Source organism: Somniosus microcephalus, chromosome 8 (genome assembly GCF_052327205.1).
Source record: "Somniosus microcephalus isolate GS21.2 chromosome 8, FLI_Smic_1.0, whole genome shotgun sequence".
Taxonomy (NCBI): Eukaryota; Metazoa; Chordata; class Chondrichthyes; order Squaliformes; family Somniosidae; genus Somniosus; species Somniosus microcephalus.
Genome location: NC_140994.1, coordinates 203,429,852 through 203,456,323, shown reverse-complemented (window position 1 = coordinate 203,456,323; position 26,472 = coordinate 203,429,852). Strand labels below are relative to the sequence as shown.

Sequence of the window (26,472 nt, the reverse complement as noted above, 5' to 3'; positions counted from 1 at the left end):
CGGACAAAGTCAACATGGATTTACAAAAGGTAAATCGTGCTTGACGAATCTACTGGAATTTTTTGAGGATGTAACTGGTAAAATAGATAAGGGAGAACCAGTGGATGTGGTGTATTTGGACTTTCAGAAGGCTTTTGATAAGGTCCCGCATAAGAGATTAGCATGTAAAGTTAAGGCACATGTGATTGGGGGCAAAGTATTGACTTCGATAGAGAACTGGTTGGCAGACAGAAAGCAAAGAGTTGGAATAAACGGGTCTTTTTCCGAGTGGCAGGCAGTGACTAGTGGGGTACTGCAGGGATTGGTCCTTGGACCCCAGCTATTCACAATATATATTAATGATCTAGACAAGGGAACTAGATGTAATATCTCCAAATTTGCAGACGACACAAAGCTGGGTGGGCGTGTGTGCTGTGAGGAGGATGCCGAGAAACTCTAGGATGATTTGGACAGGTTGGGTGATTGGGCAAAAGCATGGCAGATGCAATATAACGTGGATAAATGTGAGGTTATCCACTTTGGTGGCAAAAACAGGAAGGAAGATTATCTGAATGGCAATAGATTGGGAGAAGGGGAAGTGCAACGAGACCTGGGTGTCCTTGTGCACCAGTCGCTGAAGGTAAGCATGCAGGTGCAGCAGGCGGTTAAGAAGGCAAATGGTATGTTGGCCTTCGTAGCGAGAGGGTTTGAGTACAGGAACGAGGATGTCTTGCTGCAGTTGTACAGGGCCTTTGTGAGACCACATCTTGAGTATTGTGTGCAGTTTTGGTCGCCTTATCTGAGGAAGGATGTTCTTGCCATGGAAGTAGTTCAGCGAAGATTCACCAGACTGATACCTGGGATGAGGAGAGATTGGGCTTATACTCGCTGGCGTTTAGAAGAATGAGAGGGGATCTCATTGAAACTTATAAAATTCTGACAGGACTGGACAGACTAGATGCAGGAAGGATGTTCCCGATGGTCGGGGAGTCCAGAACCAGGGGTCACAGTCTAAGGATAAGGGGTAGGCCATTTAGGACAGAAATGAGGAGGAATTTCTTCACCCAGAGAGTGGTGAACCTGTGGAATTCTCTACCACAGAAGGCAGTAGAGGCCAATTCATTAAATATATTCAAGAAGGAGTTGGATATATTTCTTAAGGCTAAAGGGATCAAGGGGTATGGGGAGAAAGCAGGGACCGGGTACTGAAATTGGATGATCAGCCATGATCGCATTGAATGGCAGAGCAGGCCTACTCCTGCTCCTATCTTCTATGTTTCTATGTAGCAAGACTTCCTTACTCTTGTACTCCAACCCCCTTGCAATAAAGGCTAACTTGCCTTTCTAATTGCTTGCTGTGCCTGCATGTTAACTTGCTGTGATTCGTGTACAAGGACCCTCAAATCCCTCTGAATGCCAACATTTACTAATCTCGCACCTTTTGAAAAATATTCTGCTTTTTCATTCTTCCTACCAAAGTGGATTATTTCACACTTCCCCACATTATACTCCATCTGCCACCTTCTTGTCGAATCACTTAACTGGTCTCATCCAATCATTGATATAGATTATAAATAGCTGAGGCCCAAGCACCAACCCTTCAGGCACTCCACCAGTTACACCGTCATCCCAAGAATGATCCATTTTTTCCTACTCTGTTTTCTGTCGGTTAACCAATCCTCAATCCATGCTAATACATTACCCCCAATCCCATGAGCCCTAATCTTGTGTAACAACCTCTTGTGTGGCACCTTATCGAATGCCTTTTGAAAATCCAAATCTACTACTTCCACTGGTTTCCCCTATCTACCCTGCTAGTTACATCCTCAAACATATTCCATACTTTGCTGAGTTGTAGTTTTATGAAAATTATATTTGAGTTAATCAGGTACATGTGATATACTTTCAAGTATGGCACTTTGAGGTGTACTATATGATGGATGTGTAATCATTTGAAATATTAAAATAACATTTCCATTTCAAGTAGAATTAGTTAATTATAGAAATTGGTGAGATTCAACTTCTTGTATTTTTATTTACACTTAATTTAATTATTTTAACTTAATACAGCTGCTTGATCAATGGGCAGTGTACAGGTACTATCCTATGTCAATTTGGAGAAAAGAGATTCCAAAAGTAAGTCGTACTGGGAAAGACTACTCTTTCTGTCTGTCATTCACTTGTAAAAAATAATTAGTGTATCTCACCTTTTTATACTTCCACAGCTGGTTTCCACTCATTCCATGGCAGTCAAATAGTGTGACTGGACTGTTATGTGAAACAGCATCAAAACAAAATTTTCTACTGTGCAAGGGATCTCCAGGGCGTACATCTTCTCGCCAACCCAATGTGAATACCTGATGTGCAAAGTTCAGAATTGGTTGTAAAATTAATAATTAATGTAACAAACACCTGCAAAAAATGACAAAATACTACTGCTGTGACTGAGAAGCTTACACTACAATGCCTGTGAAAGGGAATGGGTAATGGGACGAGACAACATGGGATGGAGGCGGTAGGGGAAGCATGTGATTGGGATAAGGTCACATTTTCCCCACAACTCCCATCCCAAATGCAGCCTGCAAATGTTTGTGGTTCCTTTCCCTGCTACAATACACATCACCCAGAACCTCCCACCCACCCACAAAGAGAGAGTGACACAGGAAGGACAGAGAAGCAGTAGGAAAAAGAGACACAGAAGCAGAAGAGGAGCGACGGAGAGAATCAGCAACATGATGTTATAACCTACTGGTTCTTAATTTGGTAACTGAAATTGAAGCACTGTTTCAGCTTACTCACCTGTTCATGGGACCAAGATCCATCTGCACCAGCTTTGATACAAACATCCAGTTTCAGCTGTGAGCCAGAAGCCCCATGTTTACTGTCCACACACAGACCAATACCAACATTATGAATCTAGGAAAGAAAGATGTTCACGTGAATCACAAATTTACTTTTTTTAATGACTGCAAAAGCAGACTTGAAATGCAACAGGAATTGTTTTTAAACTTGTATTTTTTTTGACAAGGGCTTTTCTGGTTTCTGAGCTTTACACAGGGAAGGCCGGGAACGACAGTGCATTACACTGACTCAAATCTCCTAAACAGTAGCTTAACCTCCACCCACCCCCCCCCTTTCAATAACTTTGATCTTCCCTTACTAGCAATGAAAACAAAGTATGGAAGAAAGGATATTTGGCCATCAACACCATTCCTTCCATGGACTACATAGAATCCATTGATATCTTCTACTTGTTTATTTCTCTATCCCATTTAAAATTTTCAGACTATTACCATTAATAATATTGTAATTGTTCACCAACCACTTTTTATATTCCTCTCTTTGCCAACATTATCATTTCTTCTTTCTACTGGTTAACTATTTGCTTCTCAGTGTTTAAGAATCTCGACCCCTTCCATGCTCCCAGACAGCTGGACAACCGAAGAAATCACCATCTTTGCTGGAATTTTGTTTGGAGCTGTACCTTTTATATTGCTTGTTATAGCTCCATTGACATCTGTTCAGGAAATAATTCCATCTGACATGTAACACCCTTCTATTGGTTCATGGCCTTCCCCCTCTTAACTCATCAACCCTTGTTTCTATATTCCTTACCCTAGGAAAACAAAAAAAAGCTCTATTAACATTATTTACCTCATACATTTCACTGTCTACCTACGTAACTGTTCAGTTCCCTATTACAATGGCTTTCCCAGCTATGCTCTGGCTTTCTATTACCTATACCAGTACACTCCACTTAAACTGATCTTTTATGAGTACCTATTACTGAACTGTTGTTGTTGTTGACCTATTCATTAGTTCAGGAACCGAGTAGTGTCCTAGTTAAAGGTCTCCACTATAGCACTGCCTGCTGAAGTTATACTTATAAGGCTTACAAGTTATAGTGGCTTCACGGAACTTCAAATACTTGTACAAACGTGTCATCTCCCTCACCTAACTACACCTGTCAATTAGGCAGCACGGAAAATAGTATCCCTTTGTAAGTTCCAGCAAACCCACCTCTCCCCAGGCACCAGCTGGAGGTTCCACTGGTGGATAGTATTTAGGCAAATCCCATGCCACTTCAGTCATGAACCACTTAAAGCTTTTGCACTTAAGAGAATTCCGCAGTTCTTTCTGTACAGCCACATCTCCAGCAGAAATATGTCTGTACTCTGGTCTTCGCTGATAGAGATACTCAGCATACCCATCCATCCACACCTCAGCAACTCGTTTCAAATTCTGTAACACAAGCACAGCTTCCCTGAATGAGATAAGTAATAGGTCCTTTTTTTGCATATTTAAAAAAAAAATTAATTTGGAAAATTACACACACACACTTTGTGAAGATGATGTAAGGACGGAGAACATTTGGTTATAATTCCTGAAGTTCAAGTGCGTTAGGAGATACAAAGTTTCTGCCTATGTGGATTGGCAATCATGTGGAATCTGGAGCTTTTGTTTTGAGGAGTATTGGTTAATCCATTTCCCCTTCCTGTATTGGGAGCTGTTTGGGTGTAAATGGACGTGGACTCCAGTCTTTCAATGTTTTTCAAGCTCCAGAAAGAGGCACATTGCACGAGTTGGTGTAGCTTTGTGATCTGCCAAATTGTTATCCAAAAGCTGGATGTGTGGAAGTATCCTGAACGTATAGCAATGTGCCTACTTGGCTGAAGCCCCTCCAGCCCCTAAATTTGCCTTATTACACAGCCAACCTGCACAAATCTGAAGTCCTCCCACCAATATTTAATTTTGGAGGCACAATTCAACCCACCTAAGTGTTAATGTTAGAGAGAGAAACAGAGTCAACGTTTCAGGTCGATGACCCTTCGTCGTCCAGCATCAGCAGTATTTTGCTTTTGTGTATGTAAGTGTTAATGTCGATTGGTTTCAAATTGTTCAAATTTTCCTGTAAGTACAACTCAACATTTTCTTCATACTGCCAAATCGAAGCCTCACAGAGGGCTGAAAGCAGTCAAAGCTATTCCCTATTTAATAAACAAATTATGTACTGACAAAAGCCCCTGGGAAAGTCTCATACCACTGCAGACTTGGGCATATGTCAGTGTAAACTGGAGCCCAACTCAATGCTGAATTCTCTTGATAAAACAGGAGAAAAATGGAATCATAGATGATGTGCACGTTCACAAATAAGCAAGCAGTATAAATTTGCAGAATTTCACTCAACTCACATTTACAAACTGGGTCTAAATTCTACTGGCAGGCTAAGGGAAGCTGGGTTTAATAGTTAACCTCAAGGAGCTGGCTCTTGCACCCCAAACTAACACAAGTGCACTATGAAACACTTGTTCCATTTAGCACTTGTTGGTGACGAGTCCTGAGCACTTCGTAAGACATGTGCCATTACACCTCAGTTGAGCCAAACTGACATGTAGGGTGCTGCAAGACCAACAGGTACCAATGCCTAGCTGGACCTTTTCTTATCCTTTCATTTGGATCTTACTGGACTGGTTGACCATCAGAAAAACATACAAGATAGATGCTTCCTCCAAAACCGTCTCTAAATGCTAAAGCTGTTTCCCACTTGTACAGTCAGAAAATCAGAGGCAGTATGAAAAGTGAATGGGTTGATTTCATGACAAATAGCAGGAGGTAACAGTTATGCTCATCTTTTATGGTGAAAGCAAAAACAATTCATAGAATCATAGAAACCTACAGCACAGAAGGAGGCCATTCGGCCTATCATGCCAGTACTGGCTCTTTGAAAGAGCAGTTGTGCTTAGTCCCACATCCCCGCTTTTTGTCCGTAACCCTGCAAGTTCCTCATCCTCAAGTACCTGTCCAACTCCCTTTTAAAATTATTTATGTATGTGTATAGTTTTGGTCTCCTTACCTAAGGAAGGATATACTTGCCATAGAGGGAGTGCAATGACAGTTCACCAGACTGGTTCCTGGGATGGGGGGGGGGGGGGGGGTTGTCCTCGGAGGAGAGATTCAGTAGACTAGACCTATATTCTCTAGAGTTTAGAAGAATGAGAGGTGATCTCATTGAAACATACAAAATTCTTACTGGGCTTGACAGGGTAGATGCAGGGAGATGTTTTCCCTGGCTGGGGAGTCTAGAACCAGGGGTCACAGTCTCAGAATAAGGGGTCGGACATTTAGGACTGAGATGAGGAGAAATTTCTTCACTCAGAGGGTGGTGAATCTTTGGAATTCTCTACCCCAGAGGGCTGTGGAGGCTCAGTCGTTGAGTATATTCAAGATAGAGATATAGATGTTTGAATATTAAGAGAATCAAGGGATATGGGGATAGTGCAGGAAAGTGGAGAAGAGGTAGAAGGTCAGCCATGATCTTATTGAATGGCGGAGCAGGCTCGAGGGGCCGAATGGCCTACTCCTGCTCCTATTTCTTATGTTCTTGTAACTTTCCCACCACAAATGTTAGGCAGACTGGCCTGTAGTTTCCTGGTTTATCCCTTTCTTGAATAGTAGTAGAACACTAGCAACCCTCCAGTCTTCCAGCACTACTCCGGTATCCAGTGAGGATTGAAAGATTGTGATCAATGCCTCGGCTACTTCTACCTTTGCCTCTTTCAACAACTGAGGGTACATTCCATCCAGACCAGGTGACTTACCAACTTTCAGTAATGTTAATCTTTTTAGTACGTCTTCTCTACATATTTTAGTGCTGAACGATGAAATGTGTCACCAGCTTGAAAATATACTGCAAATTGAAGAGAAACTCAGGAAAAAGTTGGGAAAATGCAAAAAACTGGTAGTGAAGTGTAAGACAGCAACAAAAAAGTGGGAGGCGATAAATATTTTCTGATGTAGGGAAAAACAAGCTGGCATGTTGCCGGTATGTCTCTCCTTATATCTTGTGCAGGAGAGTGAAGAGTAACAATTTTTTTTCCACATTCCTGATGTAATGCCCTCATATCGTGGAATCATTGTGTTATAACACAAGAACAGGCGATTCAGCCCATTAAGTTTTCCTTTTGAATAAACTAGTTGAATTCACTCTCCTTGCCTTTCATAATTCATCAATATTCCTCTTCAAACAATGATCTAATTGCCTTTCAAAAAAATTACAGGCTCTGTTACAACATTCATTTATGACAGAGAATCCCACTTTCTGCATAAAGATTTTGATTTAAAACCTCCACTTTAATTCTTCTGGGATCATCTTAAATTTGTGCCTTCTTGTTACCGTCCTGTTGACCAATATCATAACACCAATGCCTCACATTTAAAATTCCCATCTTTGTGTTTAAAACCCTGCATGGCTTCACCCGTCCCTATCTCTAATCTCCTCCAGCCGAATAACCACCCCCTCCTCCCTGGCCCTACAGACACACATGCAAACTCTCCCCACTGACTCTGGCCTCCATGTCAACATTCAGCAATATTATATTGGTCAAATGATTAGTTTTCTTTATTAATTACCATGATTGAAGCTTGTGCTTTCAATGTTTGAACTTCATGACACATGAGGAAATTACCTTTTACTTTATGTAGCATTTTGAAATGTTCTAGTCTCTATATTAAATACTAAGTGAGATGATGGATATATTTTATCAATTTGAAATCGAACGTACATGTTATCAAACTATTGAGACCTTAGAGTCTCAATTAAAAAAAAAAGTCAGGCAAGTTACTACAGTGAAAACCAAAGAGGAAAAAATGTAAAGACATATAAATGGAAATCACTTACTCTTGGCAAGCCAACTCCATTTGGAATCTTGTAGGGAACATACTTTCTGTAGATGTGTCCTACCCTGGAGCAAGGGATGTCTTCCATCCGACCACCACACATCCATACCTGAAACCCCATTCAGAAGCAAGGATATTAACAATGTAAATTTAAGATAGCCAAGGTGAAACACACGTGCATAACGTATAAGCCATCAGCACTTCAAAATGATCTGACTAACCCATTGTACTTCAAAAACGTCATTTATTTAACACTAGTCAACCTCCCATGACATTTCACACAGGGGGAGTGAAGACCTAGTGTAGTCTTCAGCTAAAGTTGAGTTGAAAGGTGAGGGATAATTGGATTTGGACCTACAGAATAAATTTAGTTCCCATTTTAAAGTTATACATTCTGGCATTATTTTAATACAATACTTTGAGAAGGGAAAGAGAGGGGGAGGAGGAGCAGCATTTGGGAAGAGGGTGAATGGTAATGAGAGGGAGAGGTGGGAGTGAACAGATGAAGATTAGCCCTTGAAAACTTGCAAAGCATAGGGGTTTCCACTGCCCGGGAACAGGCCTCACAGGGTCCAAAGACGCCAAGCAAGAGGGTATATATAATGTCCCACATGTAGCCGGGGGTCAGGGAGGAAAGAGGGCTGCAAAGGTGAAAGGTTGATGGGGATTAATCAGCACAGAGGAGGGCATGCTGAGGGCCTTGAAAGTTCCAGAGACTGAGAGCTTTGAGGAGGTGGTGCAGGCCTGCTGCACAAGTTCAGAACCCAAGGGGTGAGGGGAAGATCGGCGAGAAACTACCCAAGAGGAGGCTCCAAGTAATCTGTACGGGAGTTGTATGGCATGTGACAACTGAACCTGCGGTCTTTCCATAAGTTGCCCCTGATTCATACAGGTCAATGAGCTAGATGTAACACAAAAAATGAGTCACTTACACAGCACTCTTATATAGATATCGCACACACGTACATCAGCAGTTACATCAAATAAAGTAAACAGCTTCATTGGCAGGGCAGGTATTAATCCACAGTAAAAACATATTTGTAAAAGGAGTGTCGGGAAACACAAACAACAGCTTAAATGATCCATTGTTGGAGTCGACAGAAATCAACAGGCTGAGACTTTTCTTTAAGCAAAAACAAAACGTGTCTTACTTTAATCAATCTCCATGAGGTCTGAAGGCTCAGCCCCATGCAGGGGCCATGACGTCATCACGTTCCCGACGCTCTTAAAGGGACCCTGCACCAATAACCCAACCCAGCATGTACATATCACAACATTGCTATACAAAGTGAATTGTGTTCAGGTACATATAACAGCATTGGCTATACGTTGTGTTATTGTCCCTATGTGGTCTCCACCACATACGTCCCCCCAGAATTCACTAGAACTGGCAATTTCAGTCGTTGGGGGGGGGGGGGGGGGGCCGGATCACACGGTTGGAACGGCTCCTCAATTCCGGGGTGGGGACCGGGGGGGTTCGTCGGAGGGACCTCAGTGGTGGATTGAGGGTGTGGAAACCGGAGGTCGGCCCCGTCTCGGGGGCTGTGCCAACTCAACGGGTCGATCCAGATCCAGGTGGCCCGGCTTGAGACGGTCCACGGAAATGCAGTCCGGCTTACCGCCGACATCCACGATGAAGGTCTTGTCCCCGGTTTCCAGGACGCGGAATGGTCCATCGTAGGGTGGCTGAAGAGGTCCCCGGTGGGCGTCGTGGTGGATGAAAACGTACTCCGCCGCACGAAGGTCGAGCAGAACGTGGGACTGCGGGAGGCCATGCTGCGACGTGGGCACCGGAGCGAAAACCTTCGCGTTGTCCAGAAGGTCGGACCGCTGATGGGCTGCGGACCAAGGTTCTGTTGCGTTGGGGACGAAATCCCCGGGAACCCGCAGCGACTGTCCGTAGACGAGCTCGGCGGACGAGGATTGGAGGTCCTCCTTGGGAGCAGTCCTGAGTCCCAGCATGACCCACAGGAGTGTGGTGCCGGCAGCGTTGAACACGACGTCTGCTAGTTGAAGGCCCGTGACCGCCGTCCTGTAGGCCTGGACGTCCGGGTCGGAGGCCTGGTCGGCCGCCATGCGGGTGTAGTCGATGCCGAGGTGCACGGCACTGGCGACGGCTCGGGAGAGACAGTCGGCGATGGGGTTGTCTTTCCCAGCCACATGCTGGATGTCCGTTGTAAACTCCGAGATGAAGGCCAACTGGCGTTGCTGACGGGCCGACCACGGCTCTGAGGCTTTGGCCATGACAAAGGTCAACGGCTTGTGGTCCACGAACGCCGTGAACGGGCGGGCCTCCAGCAGGAAACGGAAGTGTCGGATGGCGAGGTAGAGGCCGAGAAACTCGTGATCAAAGGTACTGTACTTCCGCTCGTTGGGGCGGAGCTGCCGGCTGAAGGCGGTGAGCGGCTGCCAGGCGCCGTTGATCCACTGTTCGTGGACGGCGCCGGCCGCATAGTCTGAGGCGTCGGTGGCGAGTGCGATCGGCGCATCGGGCAATGGATGCGCCAGCATGGTCGCATTAGCCAGGGCCCTTTTCATGTCCGTGAAAGAATTGGCCATCTCATCAGACCAGTTGACGGCAAGTTTGTCGGGCTTGCCTTTGAGGGCCTCGTAAAGGGGCCACATAAGCTGGGCTGCTCGGGGGACGAAATGATGGTAAAAGTTCACCATGCCCAAAAGCTCCTGCAGGGCCTTAACGGTGAGGGGTCGCGGGAAGTCCATCACGGCCTCCACTTTCGATGGGAGTGGCACCGCCCCGTCCTTTGTGATGCGGTGTCCAAGAAAGTCGATTGAGGACAGCCCGAACTGGCACTTGGCCGGGTTGATGATTAGGCCGTGTTGGCCGAGTCGTTCGAAGAGAGTGCGGAGGTGGGACACATGTTCCGTCCTGGAGGCGCTGGCGATGAGGAAGTCGTCCAGGTATACGAACAGGAACGTCAGGTCCCGTAACACGGTGTCCATAAGGCGTTGAAAAGGCTGTGCGGCATTTTTGAGGCCGAATGGCATGCAGAGAAATTCGAATAGCCCGAACGGGGTGATCACCGCGGTTTTCGGGACGCCCTGGGGCCGGACGGGGACCTGGTGATAACCCCGGACGAGGTCCACTTTCGAGAATACCACTTTCTCGGCCAGGCGGGTGGAAAAGTCCTGGATGTGTGGAATCGGATAGTGGTCGGGGGTCGTCGCGTCGTTGAGGCGCCGGTAGTCTGCGCATGGGCGCCACCCGCCGCCTGGTTTCGGGGCGATGCCCACGGACGATGCCGAGGCGCTCCATGGTGTCGAACTCGGCTTTGGCGATGGCGAGCTGCCCCGGGTCGAGGCGCCGAGCGCGGGCGTAGACAGGCGGACCGGTGGTCGAAATGTGATGTTCTACCCAGTGTTTGGTGGCGGCGGACGAGAACGTGGGTTTTGTAAGGTCTGGGAACTGGGCGAGGAGGCGGGAAAACTCGTCGGAGGCCAAGAGTGCACTGGACAACTACGTCGTACTGGACCTGCTGAGGGAACATGGGAGCGAGCTGAAGGTTTCCGCGTTGATGAGACGTCGGTTCTTGACGTCCACCAAAAGGCCATTGGCACAGAGGAAGTCAGCGTCGACAAGGGGGGTGGACACTTTTGCTGTGACAAAGTCCCAGGTGAACCGTTGCCCGCCAAAACAAAGCGCCACGTTCCGTTTCCCGAAGGTGCAGATGGAACTGTCGTTGGCGGCTTCGAGGACGGGGCCGTGGTTCCCCCCTTGAATGTCTATGGTTGACGCGGGCAGGACGTTCACCTGGGCGCCCGTGTCGCAAAGGAAACGACGTCCGGAGTCAGTGTCTGTAATAAACAACAAACTGCCTGAACGGCCAACAGCCATGGCAGCCGACGAGTGGTCTTTAGTTTGCTTCGACGCGGGAAAATGCACGGGGACTGGCACTTCCTGGCTTTGGGGCTGAACGGCGCATGGTAGAAGCAGAGGCTTGAGGGTTGCCGCCGTTGGGCTGTATCAGTGGGGGCAGGGCTCCGCGTGGCCGCGCAGTACTGTTGCCCGGCGGAGAAAAATTTGTCGACCTCCTTGGCCAGGTCACGGAAATCGGTAGTGGAAGAGTCGGCCAACGCCGACCGTACCTGACCTGGCACCTGCTGGAGGAACAGTTCCTTGAAGAGGAAGCACGGCGTGTGTGTGCCCAGGAGGGCCAGCATGTGGTCCAACAGCTCCGAGGGCTTGGAGTCGACCAGCCCGGGTAGAGAGAGAAGCTGGCGTGCGCGTTCGGCTTCGGTGAGTCCGAAAGTTTGTAAGAGGTGCGCCTTCAGCGTACCGTATTTGTTGAGCTCCGGGGGGATTTCGAGCAGGTTCACGACTCTGGCCGCGGTGGAGCTGCCGAGAGCAGAGACGACGTAGTAGTACCTCGTGTCGTCCGCGGTGATGTCCCGGATTGCAAATTGAGCCTCGGCCTGGGCGAACCAAGCGGCAGCCTGTTATTCCCAAAACTCAGGTAATTTGACGGAAACGGCGTTCGTCGCCATTTCAGATGAGGTCTTTGGAATCGTCCAAAAGAGCAGCAGGGTCACCAATGTTGGAGTCGACAGAAATCAACAGGCTGAGACTTTTCTTTAAGCAAAAACAAAACGTGTCTTACTTTAATCAATCTCCACGAGGTCTGAAGGCTCAGCCCCGTGCAGGGGCTATGACGTCATCACGTTCCCAACGCTCTTAAAGGGACCCTGCACCAATAATCCAACCCAGCATGTACATATCACAACATTGCTATACGGTACATATAACAGCATTGGCTATACATTGTGTTATTGTCCCTATGTGGTCTCCGCCACACCATAGCAATAGACATTTTGTAAAATTTAGCAATAACCTACTAAGAGTGATTTCAAATACCACTCAGTCCCATAAATACCACTTTAGAACTTGGAAAACTCATTGAAATAGATGGTTACAGGTGAGTTAAAAGGAGTTATCAGGCAGTTACATAGACCTTACAGCACAGAAACAGGCCATTCGGCCCAGCAGGCGTTTATGTTCCACACGAGCCTCCACCCGCCCTACTTCACCTAACTCTATCAACATATCCACCTATTCCTTTTCCCCTCATGTCCTTATCTAGCTTTCCCTTAAAAGCATCTGTGCTAGTCACCTCAACCACTCCATGTGGCGGCAAGTTCCACATTCTAACCACTCTCTGGGTAAAGAAGTTTCTCCTGAATTCCTTATTGGATTTATTAGTGATGATCTTGTATTTATGACCAATGTTCCATCTAAGCTGCACAGCCGTGTCCCGTGCAGGCTGCTCACCGGCTTTTACAATGAGGCCGCGCAAAACAAAGCGCAGCTTAAAGGGAACACTGTTTATGACCTCTAGTTTTGGACTCCCCCACAATGGAAATATCCTCACTACGTCTACCCTATCAAACTCATTCATAATTTTAATGAGCTCTATTAGGTCACCCCTCAGCCTTCTCTTTTCTAGAGAAAAGATCCCCAGTCTGTTCAAGGTTTTCTGATAATTATAACCTATAATAGTTACACAATTCAAGAATCCAAATGTTAGCATAGAGTGCAACGTATAACCTGAACATTTCAAATGAAAAGAAACAAATGATCCCAGGGATAAAAACCGTCACCATTGTACTTAAATATAGCAAAGTCAATACCTTGAGATAAGTGAGCAATTTTCATTAACAGTGAAAGATTTCTAATTAAGATGCAACAGCCACAGTCTGTTCGCCCTCCTGCCATCTGGGAGACGCTACAGATGCATTCGCACCCGTACGACCAGATTTAGGAACAGCTTCTTTCCCAGGGCTGTCATCCTACTGAACACCACAAATAAACTCTAAAGCCTGCACATCTGCCAATGCACTTTATTATGGTTATGTTTATGTTAATGTATTACAAGCCAAATGTATGTTGAATGTTTAAATGTCTTAATCTAAATGTACACTCTTGGGAGCCGCAAGCCTACATTTCGTTGTACTGCACTTGTGCACTAACAATGACAATAAAAGTTGATTTGATTTTGATTTGATTTTTTTTTAAATATTTAATCCTTATGAGAATGATAGATCTAGGTTTGGCAGGTAGCTTGCTGTCCTAAAGAGAATTTTAATGATACTGTACTGCTTCATACTCAATTAGGAATGTTACAAATGCACACATTATGTAGGTATGTAGCTTACCTTGAATGATATTTCATACTGTTCTCCTCCCCAAATCTCCAAACCTGTGTCATAGCCACCCAGCTCCCAGAACCACTTTCTATCAACAGCAAATAAACCTCCCGCCATGACAGGTGATCTGGAAAGATACAAGTAGATTGATTGCATTTTAATTAGATCAGATATAGAAGATATGAAAATAGGAAGTGTTGCAAAATATCTTCGGTCTATGGTATATAGCATGAGGAGAGGAGGGAAGAATGCAGAGGCTGGGGTGGGGAACCAGGGTGCAATTGAAGAGGGTTTTGAAAACAAGTAGGGAGGTGGCCAGGCAGAGAAAACTGAGTAGACTGCTTCAGGACAAAGCAGCATAGCAGCTGAATAAGCATGCACCAGTGGTGAAGCGGAGGAAGGAAGCAAGAGAGGAGGAAATCACCAAGTTGGAGGGGGAGGGGAGGAGTAAGACTAGAGATTTGAAAAACAGGGACTAGAATTTTGAAATCCAGAGTATAGGAAGGACAGGGTGATGAGAATTTGAGACTTCATGTAGGTGAGATCACAAACTGCTGTGTTTTGGTATGTTCAAGCATGCGGTGTCTTCAGGTTGGAAAGCCAGCTAGGTCAGATCTGGAGGTGAAGAAGGCATGGACTAGGGTTTCAACAAGAGATGGGAAGAGAAAGGGGCAGAGGTGGAAGAAAGTAATTTTAATAATGGAGCATATGTGAAGGGGGAAGCTGAGCTCAGGGTAGATCAAGGATGCCAATGTTCTACATTTCCCAACTCCGGTTCAGATGATGAGGTTGATGGAATAAAGGCCGATGTCATTTAGCTAGAAGAAGTCTTGCTCATCCAGGTCTTGATATTAGATAGGCACTTGGAGAGTATGACACCAACCTTTGGCTCAATGGAAAAGGCAGTGAGGTCGAGCAGGATGTCATCAGCATACATGTGATTCAACCTCTAACCTCTCCTCGAGGAGTTTGAAGGCAGGAGGTACAGACTGGTGGTGTGGGTGCCACCAAGAAATGTAGCTCATGCTGCCTGAAGTGATGAGGCACTGGCTCTGAGTGCCTGCCAACTCCCTCACCCCCAGGACCTTAGAACAGTACAGCAAAAAGTTCAAGACTTCACCAGGAATGACACGGTAACACACTAACGCTGGCATTCTCTTAAAGTAACACTTTGATAACTAATCCTTCACACTACCCTCTGGTTAAGTGGGGGGTGGGGGGGCTCTAACTCTGTATTCTGCACTATGGCTACCCAGCTCCCCTCACAGCAATCACTTACATGCACTGCCTTCCTCCACTTCAACAGTCTTAAAGCCCCACATCACTTTCCTCAGCTCTCCCATGACACTTGGCAAACACTCCTCAACTGCTAGCCTTATACTCATTTACTCTACCTTCTTGCCAGACAAATTGATGCACAATGCCTACCAAAGGAAGGCCACAGGAAGATGCATCCCCACCTCTAAACCCCTAACCCTCTTTGAGGACAAGGCCATGGAGCTAGTGGGCATGCACCCAGATCGTGTGGGAAATGGCGAGGTTGATGGCATCTTGCCAGTGCCAGGTTAATGACTGAACATTTACACTGTTGCCCTGGCATCCTATGAAGCACCACAGAGAGAGAGAAGCTTCCACCCGCTTTTCTGTCTCCTTAACTCCTAGGGAATTATTTTTACCTTCTACCCTCTTTTCCTGTGGATCCACCACAGAAATAGGTGGCGCAGGAGGAGGAACATGATGATAATGAAGAGGTGAAGGAGCTGGGGAGATCCGGGGCCCAGTGGAATGGGGACAGCTGGGGGTTCACTGCCTGCCATCTCTCAGGACAGCAGCAAGTCAGACCTCTGGCCTTCACCCTCAGAACACCATTCCAGTGGAACATGGGAGGCAAGACCAGGCTGCATAGGAGCAAGCTCCAGCGATGCAGCCAGCAGCAGCTCTGTGCCAGGAGCCAGCTGCCATCAGACAAGGGCCACCCCAGTCCCATGACCCTTTTGTACAGCATCAAGAAGCACCATATCTTGGAATTCACGCCCTCAGGTGGCACTTAGTAGTAGCCTAGAATAGGTGACAGAGGGACATGTGGAAGCACTCAAGTGAAGCATGGTTATAAAAAGAGTAGGGTGATGTTTGTTTGCACTGTGCAATTATTGTTTTAAAACAGACTGCATTGAGATGGCACTTTGTTATTCAATTCATAAAGGAAAGTTTGCAGGAAAATAAATTCACCCCAGGTTTTTTTTAAATCAGTGAACTGATGAGGACAAAGGATGACAAAAATCTTTGTTCACTTAACTAGTACAACAGCCCTATCCTTGTTGATCGCTAATGCTTCGAATGACTAAAACTTACTCAAAAGGTTCACTTGGATCAGGTTTGCGTAGCTCTACTGGAATTGGAATACGTTTATAATACATTTCCCAGTCAAATGCTCCTCGCATGGCATCACCAGCCTGAGTCTCATATCCAAAATGGTCATGGTCAATAACATCGATCATAGGACACACAACTGTTTTGCGGTTCTGAGCAATTCTATCTGAAAGATTGAAGGGAATGAGGATTCAAATTAAAACTGTATTCTTAAAATCACAAAATAAACACCAACATTCAATGGAAAAATAAGTTACAATATAAACATGATTGGAAAAAGTCAACAGATCCAAGAGAACAGGGACAATAGGAGGAAGCAGCATTCTTTATGTACAGGAAACTTTGTGATATCCGGCACTGACGGGACCGGCATGTTGCCGATCTATCAAAACTGCCGGACATACAAAGTTAATGTTGAAGCATACGGAGGTTTTCATCTCCGTATCTGACAACAAACACTGTTGCTTAGCAACAGCTTCTAAAGAGTCAGCTGCAGCTGCAAGCGTCTGTAGCTGAAGCTGTTGCTATAGCTACAGACCTTGCAGTGGCTGACTGGGGGAAAAAAAAGAACGAGATCTAAAAAAAACTTACAGAAAACGGCTCCTGATTTTTGCCGTTAGATCGAGTATTCCGGACATACAACCTCCGGATAAACCAAAGTTTCCTGTATAAGCATAGGCAGTGTGTGTTGGTGAGCTATTTGACCATGGGGTCCATTTCAACAAACTCTAATCTTGCTCACACATGTACTCTTGCAGCAGGACTCAGCAGATAACAATTAAGGAGAGGCTACACTGGATGAATTTTCTCCTCTCCAGCTGAGGGTCATTGAGAAAGTGGGTGGAGAACATCTAAATTAAACGGTGCCTGCAATGTGGAAGTATGAAACTACATAATTGTCTTTCTCACCTTGAACACTTTCTCAAATTTATTTCCACCTTTCTAGCTTTTCTTTTCTTTGCATGCTTATTCACTTCCCCCTCGACCCTCCCATTTTTTACATGTTTTTCTGCTTCTTTTGTCCCACTGTGAACAAATTTCAAATCTAGTCAATTTGACTTCATGATCTTTAATATGAATTATAATAAGAGGTCAGCTGCACACATTAAAAATAAAATACAAAGCATTAACTCCAAGGCACCTGGTTTAGATATTACCTAATTTATAACTGGGTTCAAGAGACAATTACATGTCTTATTAAATAAAAAAGCTCACTATGACCCAAATAAAGGAATCATAACTGGGTAGATTCAATCCATAGGGATCATATTGTCTGGAATCTTCTAAACCTACTAATCACAATTCTTCATTAACAAAATCACCATCACCCACGGTATATAAATAGCTTTTTCTCCAAAGATGCTAATACTAGAAACAAACTCAGAGAGCTACTGCTAATGAAACATCTCTTAAAGGATGTCCATCAAATTCCAAACTTTTGTGCATTATTTATTTAGAATTTAGTTTCTTACCAAGCAGTGGGGGCAGCCAATTCACATTTGCTTCACAGTGAGAATCCAAGAAAGTTATGACCGCTGCGATTGCCACTGAGGCCCCCAATAGTCGTGTTCGAATTAAACCTTCTCGCTTCTTAGTCCGCATGATCCTGACCTTTGGAAATCGTGCCATGTATTCTTCCAAGCGCTTTTTCAAATATTCTATTTGAAAAATGAAATGAAAGTGCAGAGGCTATTGGTTCCTGTTCAACACTTCTGTTCTATTTCACAGAAAGATATCAAGTGCCTTGCATAGCATTATCAAGCAGAATCAGGCTGGGCATGTTTTGGAGCACACAGCAAATAGTTTTTCTATTTCTTTACATATTACCCTTCTGTGATGAAATCAATAATGGCCTGTATTTTCCGATGCCTAGGGTATGTACGCGCTGTGTACACACCCGTAGGGACATTGGAAATGCCGGTTTCAGGCATGTGAAGCGCATGCGCTGAAAACCGGCATTTCCGATCTGTCAAGAATCCTCGACAGATCGGACGCCTGCCCTGGAGAAGGGCCTCTGCGGGGGGGAAGTTACGCTTTCTGCAGAACCTCCGCCCGCTGAAATCACTTAAAAATCTTACGCCTGATAAAAGCATGAGTTTAAAAAAGTAAAAAAAATATTTTTTTCCCCACTCATTTATAATTTAAAAATACTTTTTAAAAAAGGTAAGTTTATTTTTAGCCCCGTAAAAAACTTAAATTTAATTTTTTGAAAAAAATTAGTTTAAAATATTTAATTTAATGTAATTTTAACTCATTTAAAAAAAGTGATTAAAAAAAAAGTCTTTAATGTTTTGATACCTTTTTTCAGTGATCCCCATTCATACTTTTGACTGTTCTGTCTGTCAAAAGTATGAAGGGGGATTCTCTTCTTTCATTGGCTCGCCTGGCCCACGTGATTCCAGGGACGTTTGCAAACTGCCTGCGCCCCTGGGATACGTGATCCCTGCGCATTTAGTTGTCGATACGCCCAGGATCGGAAATGGCCGGACCTCGGGAGCCCTCAGGTAAGGGCATAGATTTTTTTTCCCCGATAGGAGGCGTCCGCACGCAGGAAGCCTCCTATCGGAAATTACAGGCCATTGTTTTTAGATTCTGAATTTGCCTTACCGTACTCCAACACCTGTTTATTTTAATCCCAATCCAACAAGAGCACTTAATCACTGCACCAACACACTTGCATATCCCTCTCTAAGCATACCACTGTATCAGACTCTTACAAGCTGGAACATTACAATCTGATTTTTTTCCCCTTGCTGTAAATTAAGTACAGCTGTATTGTAAATATATAATTCTATTAATTCTGAACTGAAAAAGTGGTTAACATAACTAACGAGGGGTTTTCTTTGTTAAAAATATCCAACGCCCTCGAAAAGGATAGGATTAACAATTCCATGAAATACTTTTTAAATTGTCACATTGGGCCGGATTTTCCAACCCCCACGGGTGCGTACGAGGTGTATACGCTCCCGTAGGGGCCTCGCAAGTGCCAGTTTCAGGCATGCGAAGCGCATACGCTAAAACCCGGCACTTGCGATCTGTCAAGAATCCTCCTGACAGATCATCCGCCTGCCCGGGAAAAGGGCCTCCGCGGGCGGAGACTTCCGCTTTCTGCACAACCTCCGCCCGCTGAAAGCCTTTAAAATTCTTACACCTGCTTTTACCAGCATAGAGTTTTAAAAAAATTTAAAATTTCATTTATAATTTAAAAATACTTTAAAAAAGGCAAGTTTATTTTTAGCCCCATAAAAAACTTTAATTATCTTTTTCAAAAAATGTAATTTTTGTTTAAAATATTTAATTTAATGTAATTTTAACTAATTTTAAATAGGTGATTTAAAAAAAATGTATTTAATGTTTAACTTTTTTTTTTAAGTGATCCCCATTCATACTTTTGACAGATCTGTGCGTAGAGAACTGTCAAAAGTGTGAAGGGGGATTCCCTTCTTGGATTGGTTCCCCATGGTCCACGTGATCCCGGGGATGCTTGCGAACCGCATGCGCCCCTGGGCCTCTGCGCGTTTCGTAGAGCAGAGGCCCAGGATCGGAAGTCTCGGGACCTACAGAGCCAGCAGTAAGTGCGTAGATTTTTTCCGATTGGAGGCATCCGCCCGCACGAAGCCTCCGATCGGAAATTCAGGGCCATTGTTAAAAATACAAAATTCAATCTCTCACAATTTACAACTGGAGTGTGAATGCCAAATTATTTGTTGTATTTGAAGGGAGTAGTGTGGTTTAATCTTTCCTAAACTAGATTTTATGGGAGGGAGGAGTATACATGGGAGGGGAAGGGGAATGCACAAGGCAGAAGAATGTAATTTATTTTAACTTTATAAATTAGTTTCTGTCTAGCACATATATAACTTTACCAAACTATCTGACTCAGAAGTTGTATATCTATACTTTTTAAAAATAGCTTTCTACCTTTTTTTCCAAGATTTGCATTTGACGAATATTGTTATTTGAATGCAATGTTAATACCAAAATATTTCTTCAAAACTTTGTTGACAACATTTACATATGTAAGGTGTTACTGATTTTTTAAATCATGTTTCAAGGCACTTGATTTTCTCAACATGTGCTGCAGCAGCAAGAAATCAGTGTTCATTGCTGCTTCCCACATCTACAAAAGTTAATAAAATTACTGGGTTTTATTTACTTTTGATGTCAACAGCACTGTAATTAAAACCTAGGAAACTATGTCAGTCAATAAATCTTAAGGCTTCTGATTTGACCCTGGCTGTGGAACCACTCCAATGTAATTTCAGCAAATTATCTATAACTTAATGTTAAAACTGTAGATTGAAAAGCACCCTAATTTGGTCATAGAAGACAAGTTATCAAATGGTCTCACAGTAAAGCTGTTTATAGCTATCCAGTTTCCCCTCAAATTGCTTTAACATTGCTGTAGCTGATGGGTCATTTGTCATTATTTTTTTTTTATTCGTTCATGGGATGCGGACGTCGCTGGCAAGGCCAGCATTTATTGCCCATCCCTAGTTGCCCTTGAGAAGGTGGTGGTGAGCCGCCTTCTTGAACCACTGCAGTCTGTGTGGTGAAAGTACTCCCACAGTGCCATTAGGGAGGGAACGGCAATATACTTCAAGTCAGGATGGTGTGTGACTTGGAGGGGAACTTGGAGGTGGTGGTGTTCCCATGCACTTGTTGCTCTTGTCCTTCTAGGTGGTAGAGGTCGCGGGTTTGGGAGGTGCTACCGAAGAAGCCTTGGCGAGTTGCTGCAGTGCATCTTGTAGATGGTACACACTGCAGCCACGGTACGCCGGTGGTGGAGGGAGTGAATGTTTAAGGTGGTGGATGGGGTGCCAATCAAGCAGGCTGCTTTGTCCTGGATGGTGTCGAGCTTCTTGAATGTTGTTGGAGCTGCACTCATCCAGGCAAGTGGAAAGTACTCCATCACACTCCTGACTTGTGTCTTGTAGATGGTGGAAAGGCTTTGGGGAGTCAGGAGGTGAGACACTCGCCACAGAATACCCAGCCTGTGACCTGCTCTTGTTGCCACAGTATTTATGTGGCTGGTCCAGTTAAGTTTCTGGTCAATGGTGACCCCCAGGACATTGATGGAGCAGGATTCGGCGATGGTAATGCCATTGAATGTGATGGGGCGGTGGTTAGACGCTTGCTTGTTGGAGATAGTCATTGCCTAGCACTTGTATGACGCGAATGTTACCTGCCACTTATCAGTACCTGAACGTCGTCCAGGTCTTGCTGCATGTGGGCATGGACTGTTTCATTATCTGAGGAGTTGTGAATGGCACTGAACACTGCAGTCATCAGCGAACATCCCCACTTCTGAACTTATGATGGAGGGAAGGTCATTGATGAAGCAGCTGAAGTTGGTTGGGCCTAGGATACTGCCCTGAGGAACTCCTGCAGCGACGTCCTGGGGCTGTGATGATTGACCTCCAACCACCACAACCGTCTTCCTTTGTGCTAGGTATGACTCCAGCCAGTGGAGAGTTTTCCCTCCGATTCCCATTGACTTCAGTTTTACTAGGGCTCCATGATGCCACACTCGGTCAATCTATTCATCATACAAACCTATCTACTTCTTTTGTTGATGATTATACATTTTGTGTTTTTCAATCCTTCAAAAAGCAATTTATTGTTGTCTCGTGTCAGCCGTGACTCAGTTGGTAGCACATCCACTTCCAAGTCAGAAAGTTGTGGGTTGAAGTCCCACTCCAGAGCTTTGAACACATAAGCCAGGCTGACACTTTAGTGCAGCACTGAGGGAGACGTCGGCTTTTGGATGAGATGTTAAATTCACCACGAGAATTATGAATGAACAGAAATTAAACAACTATCACATAATTTAAGAAAAAACTGCAAATCTTCTACAATAAAAATGTTGCAAATGGACAACAGATCCATCAGCATCTAAAAAGAAAAGATATGGTGGACCTACTGTGTATTTCCAGCATTTTCTGTTTTTAAATAAAATTTTTTTTTGCAAACACTATTTATAATCAGGATATATTTAAGCACCACACAACTGTATTATTCAATAAATAGCAAATCTCTTGTTCCCTGACACACAGTCTCTTATCATGTGAATGGCAGCAGATGAGCCCTGATATTTTTCAGTGAGGCAGATTGGAAGAAGCAGAGATCAGGAGGGAGATCAGAAGGAGCGCTGATCATGTACACATATACAGATGTCTTTATAAGTACACGTATACAGATGTCTTTATATGTATACAAACATTGGTCACACTAAGTACACAGCAAGATACATCAACCTAATAAACTAGCTCCAAGTGCAGTGTCAATAAGGATCTTAAAAATAAAGCTAGATGAATCTTGTTAGGGATGGAATTAAGGCTTATATTGATAAATTCTAACAAGAATTGGTGTTGATTAAGATAATGAAATGCTCTGCAGAACCTGATAGTTCCTGAGCTACTGGAACTATGGATAGGTTATGCCATGGTAGCATCTAGTCTACGATTTATAATGTGGAATCAAAGGTTAGATGGGTACAGCAGAATTTTATGGAATTTGCCTTTGTGGGGCAGGCAGTGCTTATGCAGAACTTCACCTCACAAAATTAAATAGGCTGGGAAGTCCATTATGGTGCATCTTGTATAAAGTCTATAGAATAAATCGACTTGATTGGCCATTTTGCATTTCATGCTTTTGTTCTTAAACCTTAATGAGTTTCACAAACTTTGACATTTATCAATATAATTTAAATGACTTGATCATGATATCACTTACTACAGCAAAGATCCACTTTGCACAAATCCTATATGGATACCATCTGACATCCTCTCAGGGCGCAAGAATGTAACTTAAATTATGCCAAATATGTTATCTTCAGTGATAAATGAGTGAAGACTCCTGAAATTCACCTTCTTTTGTTGGAGGGTGTTCTTATCTCTTAAAAATAGACATTACTTTATTACAAGTATGTCAACAGCAAGACAATTCTTTGAGATAATGACCTAAATACTGCTGTGTGTTTAGTGGGACTGCATCACCAAGAAATTCTTCAGAAACTGCACGTGCATTTCATTATTTATCAGAAACAGAAGAAAAATAGGACTGATACTAACGATATTAATTGTGTACTGAAATTTAAATCTATTCATCTATTATTTTCTTTACATTTCAAAATGCTGAATAGTTCATCAATTCAACTAAATAGAAATTAGTCTGGCTAATTGAAACAATAATTCATCTTTACCCCATATATCTGTGGCCTAAAACCTTTGGAATGAAAAAATCATTATGGGAGTACAATGATATTTCAAGTGATGCACTTCCCCACTGAAACAAAGCCACACAGTCCTGATCCCTTTGCAATGCAGAATGTACCTCATGGTTCAGGGTTCAACTTTAACAAGTAAAACACTTTGCTCCTTAGAAACATGCTATCAGATCGTAGTGTAATCTTCCAAAAGAGAAGCACAGTAGCTTCGCAATTCATGTGCAGGAGCCTCATTTGTGAGACTGTTCAGATATCTAGTAGCAGAATGTCTCAAAATATTTGTCTACATTTGTTATTCTTGGGATGTGTGCAATGCTGGCAAGGCCGAGGGCTAAAAATTCTATTGCCCCTGAAAACAGGCACGGGGATCACGATGCGCAATCAACCCGCGCCCGTTTGTTCCAATGCAGGCAGCAAACTGCGTGCTGCCTGATAATTTACATGATTGCAGCATGCAGCCCAGAGCTGAATGTGCTGCTGAGTGGCTGCACACTCAGCAGGGAGCACTAGTTCGTGTGAGGGTAGCACCAATTAAAGCTAGCCTGCACCTCTTAAAGGGGAGGTGCAGTTTGACGAGAGTAGATGCTGGAAGTCATTCCAGAAAACAGTTTGATCTGGCAAAGAAACAGGAATGGCACAACATGCCAGAGAGAGGGCTCAAAGGTTCTCCGACGCAGCACTAGAGGCCTGAGTGCAGGAGGTGGACAGGAGGAGAAAGGTCCTGTATCCAGAGGGGGCCAGGCAGCCCTCCAGACAGACACTGAAATCAGTGAGAGCAGATAGTAGTGGAGGTAAATGTCAGCAGTGTAGCCCCAAGGACCTGGCTGCAGTGCTGAAAGAAGTTCAATGATCTCACACGTGTGGTCAAGGTCAGTGAATGCATCTTCAAATACCATATCCCGCCAACTGCACCATTGGCCTCACACATTGCTCAATGCACCACAACCCTATCACTCATCTACCAATCATGGCTCAGACATCCCATTCATATGCTCCACCTCACCCTCATTTAATTACCACAGCTGCAAGCCTCACATCCACATCTCACACACACTGCCAGCTAATCAATCATGACAACCACATCAACCAAACACATTCCACCACACTCACTGACACACTTCCCTCTCTCTTGCAGGAGAAGTTGGTGCACAACCACAGGCAGCAGCAGATAACTGGAGGGGGACACCTGCATATCCCAATCCCGATGAAGAGGACGGTGCCTCGCATTATTGGAACAGCTGTGACTGAGCCCATGGCCAGCAGTGAGGCTTAAACCATGGAAGATGACGGTTTGCTCATGCCTAATTCGCCTCCTCACATCCCACAATCTCTTCCGATTTACAAGATGCACATGGTGTAAGCATGCACCTCTTGCTTTCCCCCCATCCTCCCCTCACCACAACCCTACCCTTGTGCCTTTCTCCTTTCAGACACCTAAGAACTCCAAGTTTTTGGAAAGCAAGACTGTCCCAAGTGAACACATCTGCAGTAGATGTCTCCATGTACAGGGAAACACCTTTGACCACAAGGCCATTAAGCAGTGGTCAGCACGTAACGTCCTCGAGACCCTACGGAAAAAGGAGATGGTGGATCCTGTCGGATGGTTCCCCAAGCAGACTGTCAGTGATTTGGCAGAATGCCTCATCGCCAGAACTCACAAACAAGCGCCAAGATGTAGCTTGGCTGGTAGTGAGAAGGGCCCTCCCAGTCAGATCTTTCATGCACACCCGGCGTCTCAGCGCCACTGCATGCTGCCCTCGACGTGGCTGCGGTGGGGACGAGACCGTCATCCATCTCCTTCTGAAATGCACCTTTGTAAAGTAGGTCTGGAAAGAGATGCAGTGGTCTTTGTCGAGGTTCATCCCGAGCAGCTCCGTAACACAGGACTCTGTGCTCTATGGACTGTTCCCAGGGATGCATACCGAGACAAACATCAACTGCTGCTGGAAGACCATCAACTCGGTGAAAGACGCCTTTTGGTCTGCCCAAAACTTGTTGGTCTTCCAGAGCAAGGAGTTGTCCACGACCGAGTGTTGCAGACTGGCACATTCCAAGGTCCAGGAGTACGTGCTGAGGGACGCACTAAAGGTTGGTGCTGCCGCCGCAAAGGCACAATGGGGAAGGACCACAGTTTAAGGCCCTCCCGCCACTGTACACCGAGGGGCTGGAACCAGTACAACACCCCCCTCGGGCCGTATGTGTCAAATTGTTGAAATGTAAATGTACATAACATTTGAAATCTAACTGGCATGAAACGAATGAGACTGCCATGTAATGTATTGAACCTGGACTGTACGATATACAATAGGATCTGTGGATTGTACTGTAATACACACAGAAATACACAGAAACCCCACAGTGCAGATAGAGGCCATTTCGGCCCATCGAGCCTGCACCGACACATATCCCACCCGATCCCCGTAACCCCTTCACCAACACATATCCCACCCTATCCCTGTAACCCCACGTATTTAATCCCCCTAACACTAAGGGTCAATTTATCATAGCCAATCAACCTAACCTGCACATCTTTGGACTGTGGGAGGAAACCGGAGCACCCGGAGAAAACCCACGCAAACACGGGGAGAATGTGCAAACTCCACACAGACAGTCGCCCGAGGCCGGATTCGAACCAGGGTGTCTGGCGCTGTGAGGCAACAATGTATTTGAACAAATTTTTATGAATAAAGTAAATTTTTGAAACAAATAAAAGTAGATTACTCCATCTCGAATCTCTCCGGCTCAGAGTCATTGAGCTGGAGTACGAGTTGGAGAGACACTTTGACACATCAGAGAGGGGGAAGAGTATCTGGACAGTTTGCTCCAGACCTCGGTCACACCTCAGAGGTGCAGGATCAGAACGGGATTGGTGTATCCGATAGTGTGCAGAGTAAGGGGAACCCAGGTAAGAAAAGGAACGAGGATCCACAGAAACTGATCCTATCCAACAGGTACAATATACTTGCTGCCTGTGAGGATAAAGATAAAGACTGTAGGATGGACAGCCAGAATGCGGACCATGGTACATTGGAGCAGGAGGCTGTCCAAAGGGGGAGGAC

At 44.8% G+C, this 26,472-nt stretch overlaps 1 protein-coding gene across 3 annotated transcripts in view; it reads right to left on the bottom strand.

The window, feature by feature from the left end:
- The window catches only part of LOC147114054 (polypeptide N-acetylgalactosaminyltransferase 10-like), a 124,104-nt gene that overhangs the window by 13,130 nt on the left and 84,502 nt on the right, over window positions 1–26,472 (bottom strand). For all 3 annotated transcript variants that reach the window (XM_085995615.1, XM_085995613.1, XM_085995614.1), the window contains exons 5-11: window positions 17,658–17,843; window positions 16,168–16,351; window positions 13,825–13,942; window positions 7,658–7,765; window positions 4,000–4,221; window positions 2,779–2,895; window positions 2,187–2,336 (exon numbers count right to left, since the gene is read on the bottom strand). In XM_085995615.1, the coding sequence (XP_085851741.1) occupies window positions 2,187–2,336; window positions 2,779–2,895; window positions 4,000–4,221; window positions 7,658–7,765; window positions 13,825–13,942; window positions 16,168–16,351; window positions 17,658–17,843 (1,085 nt within the window). The remainder of the gene's footprint in view (window positions 1–2,186; window positions 2,337–2,778; window positions 2,896–3,999; window positions 4,222–7,657; window positions 7,766–13,824; window positions 13,943–16,167; window positions 16,352–17,657; window positions 17,844–26,472) is intronic.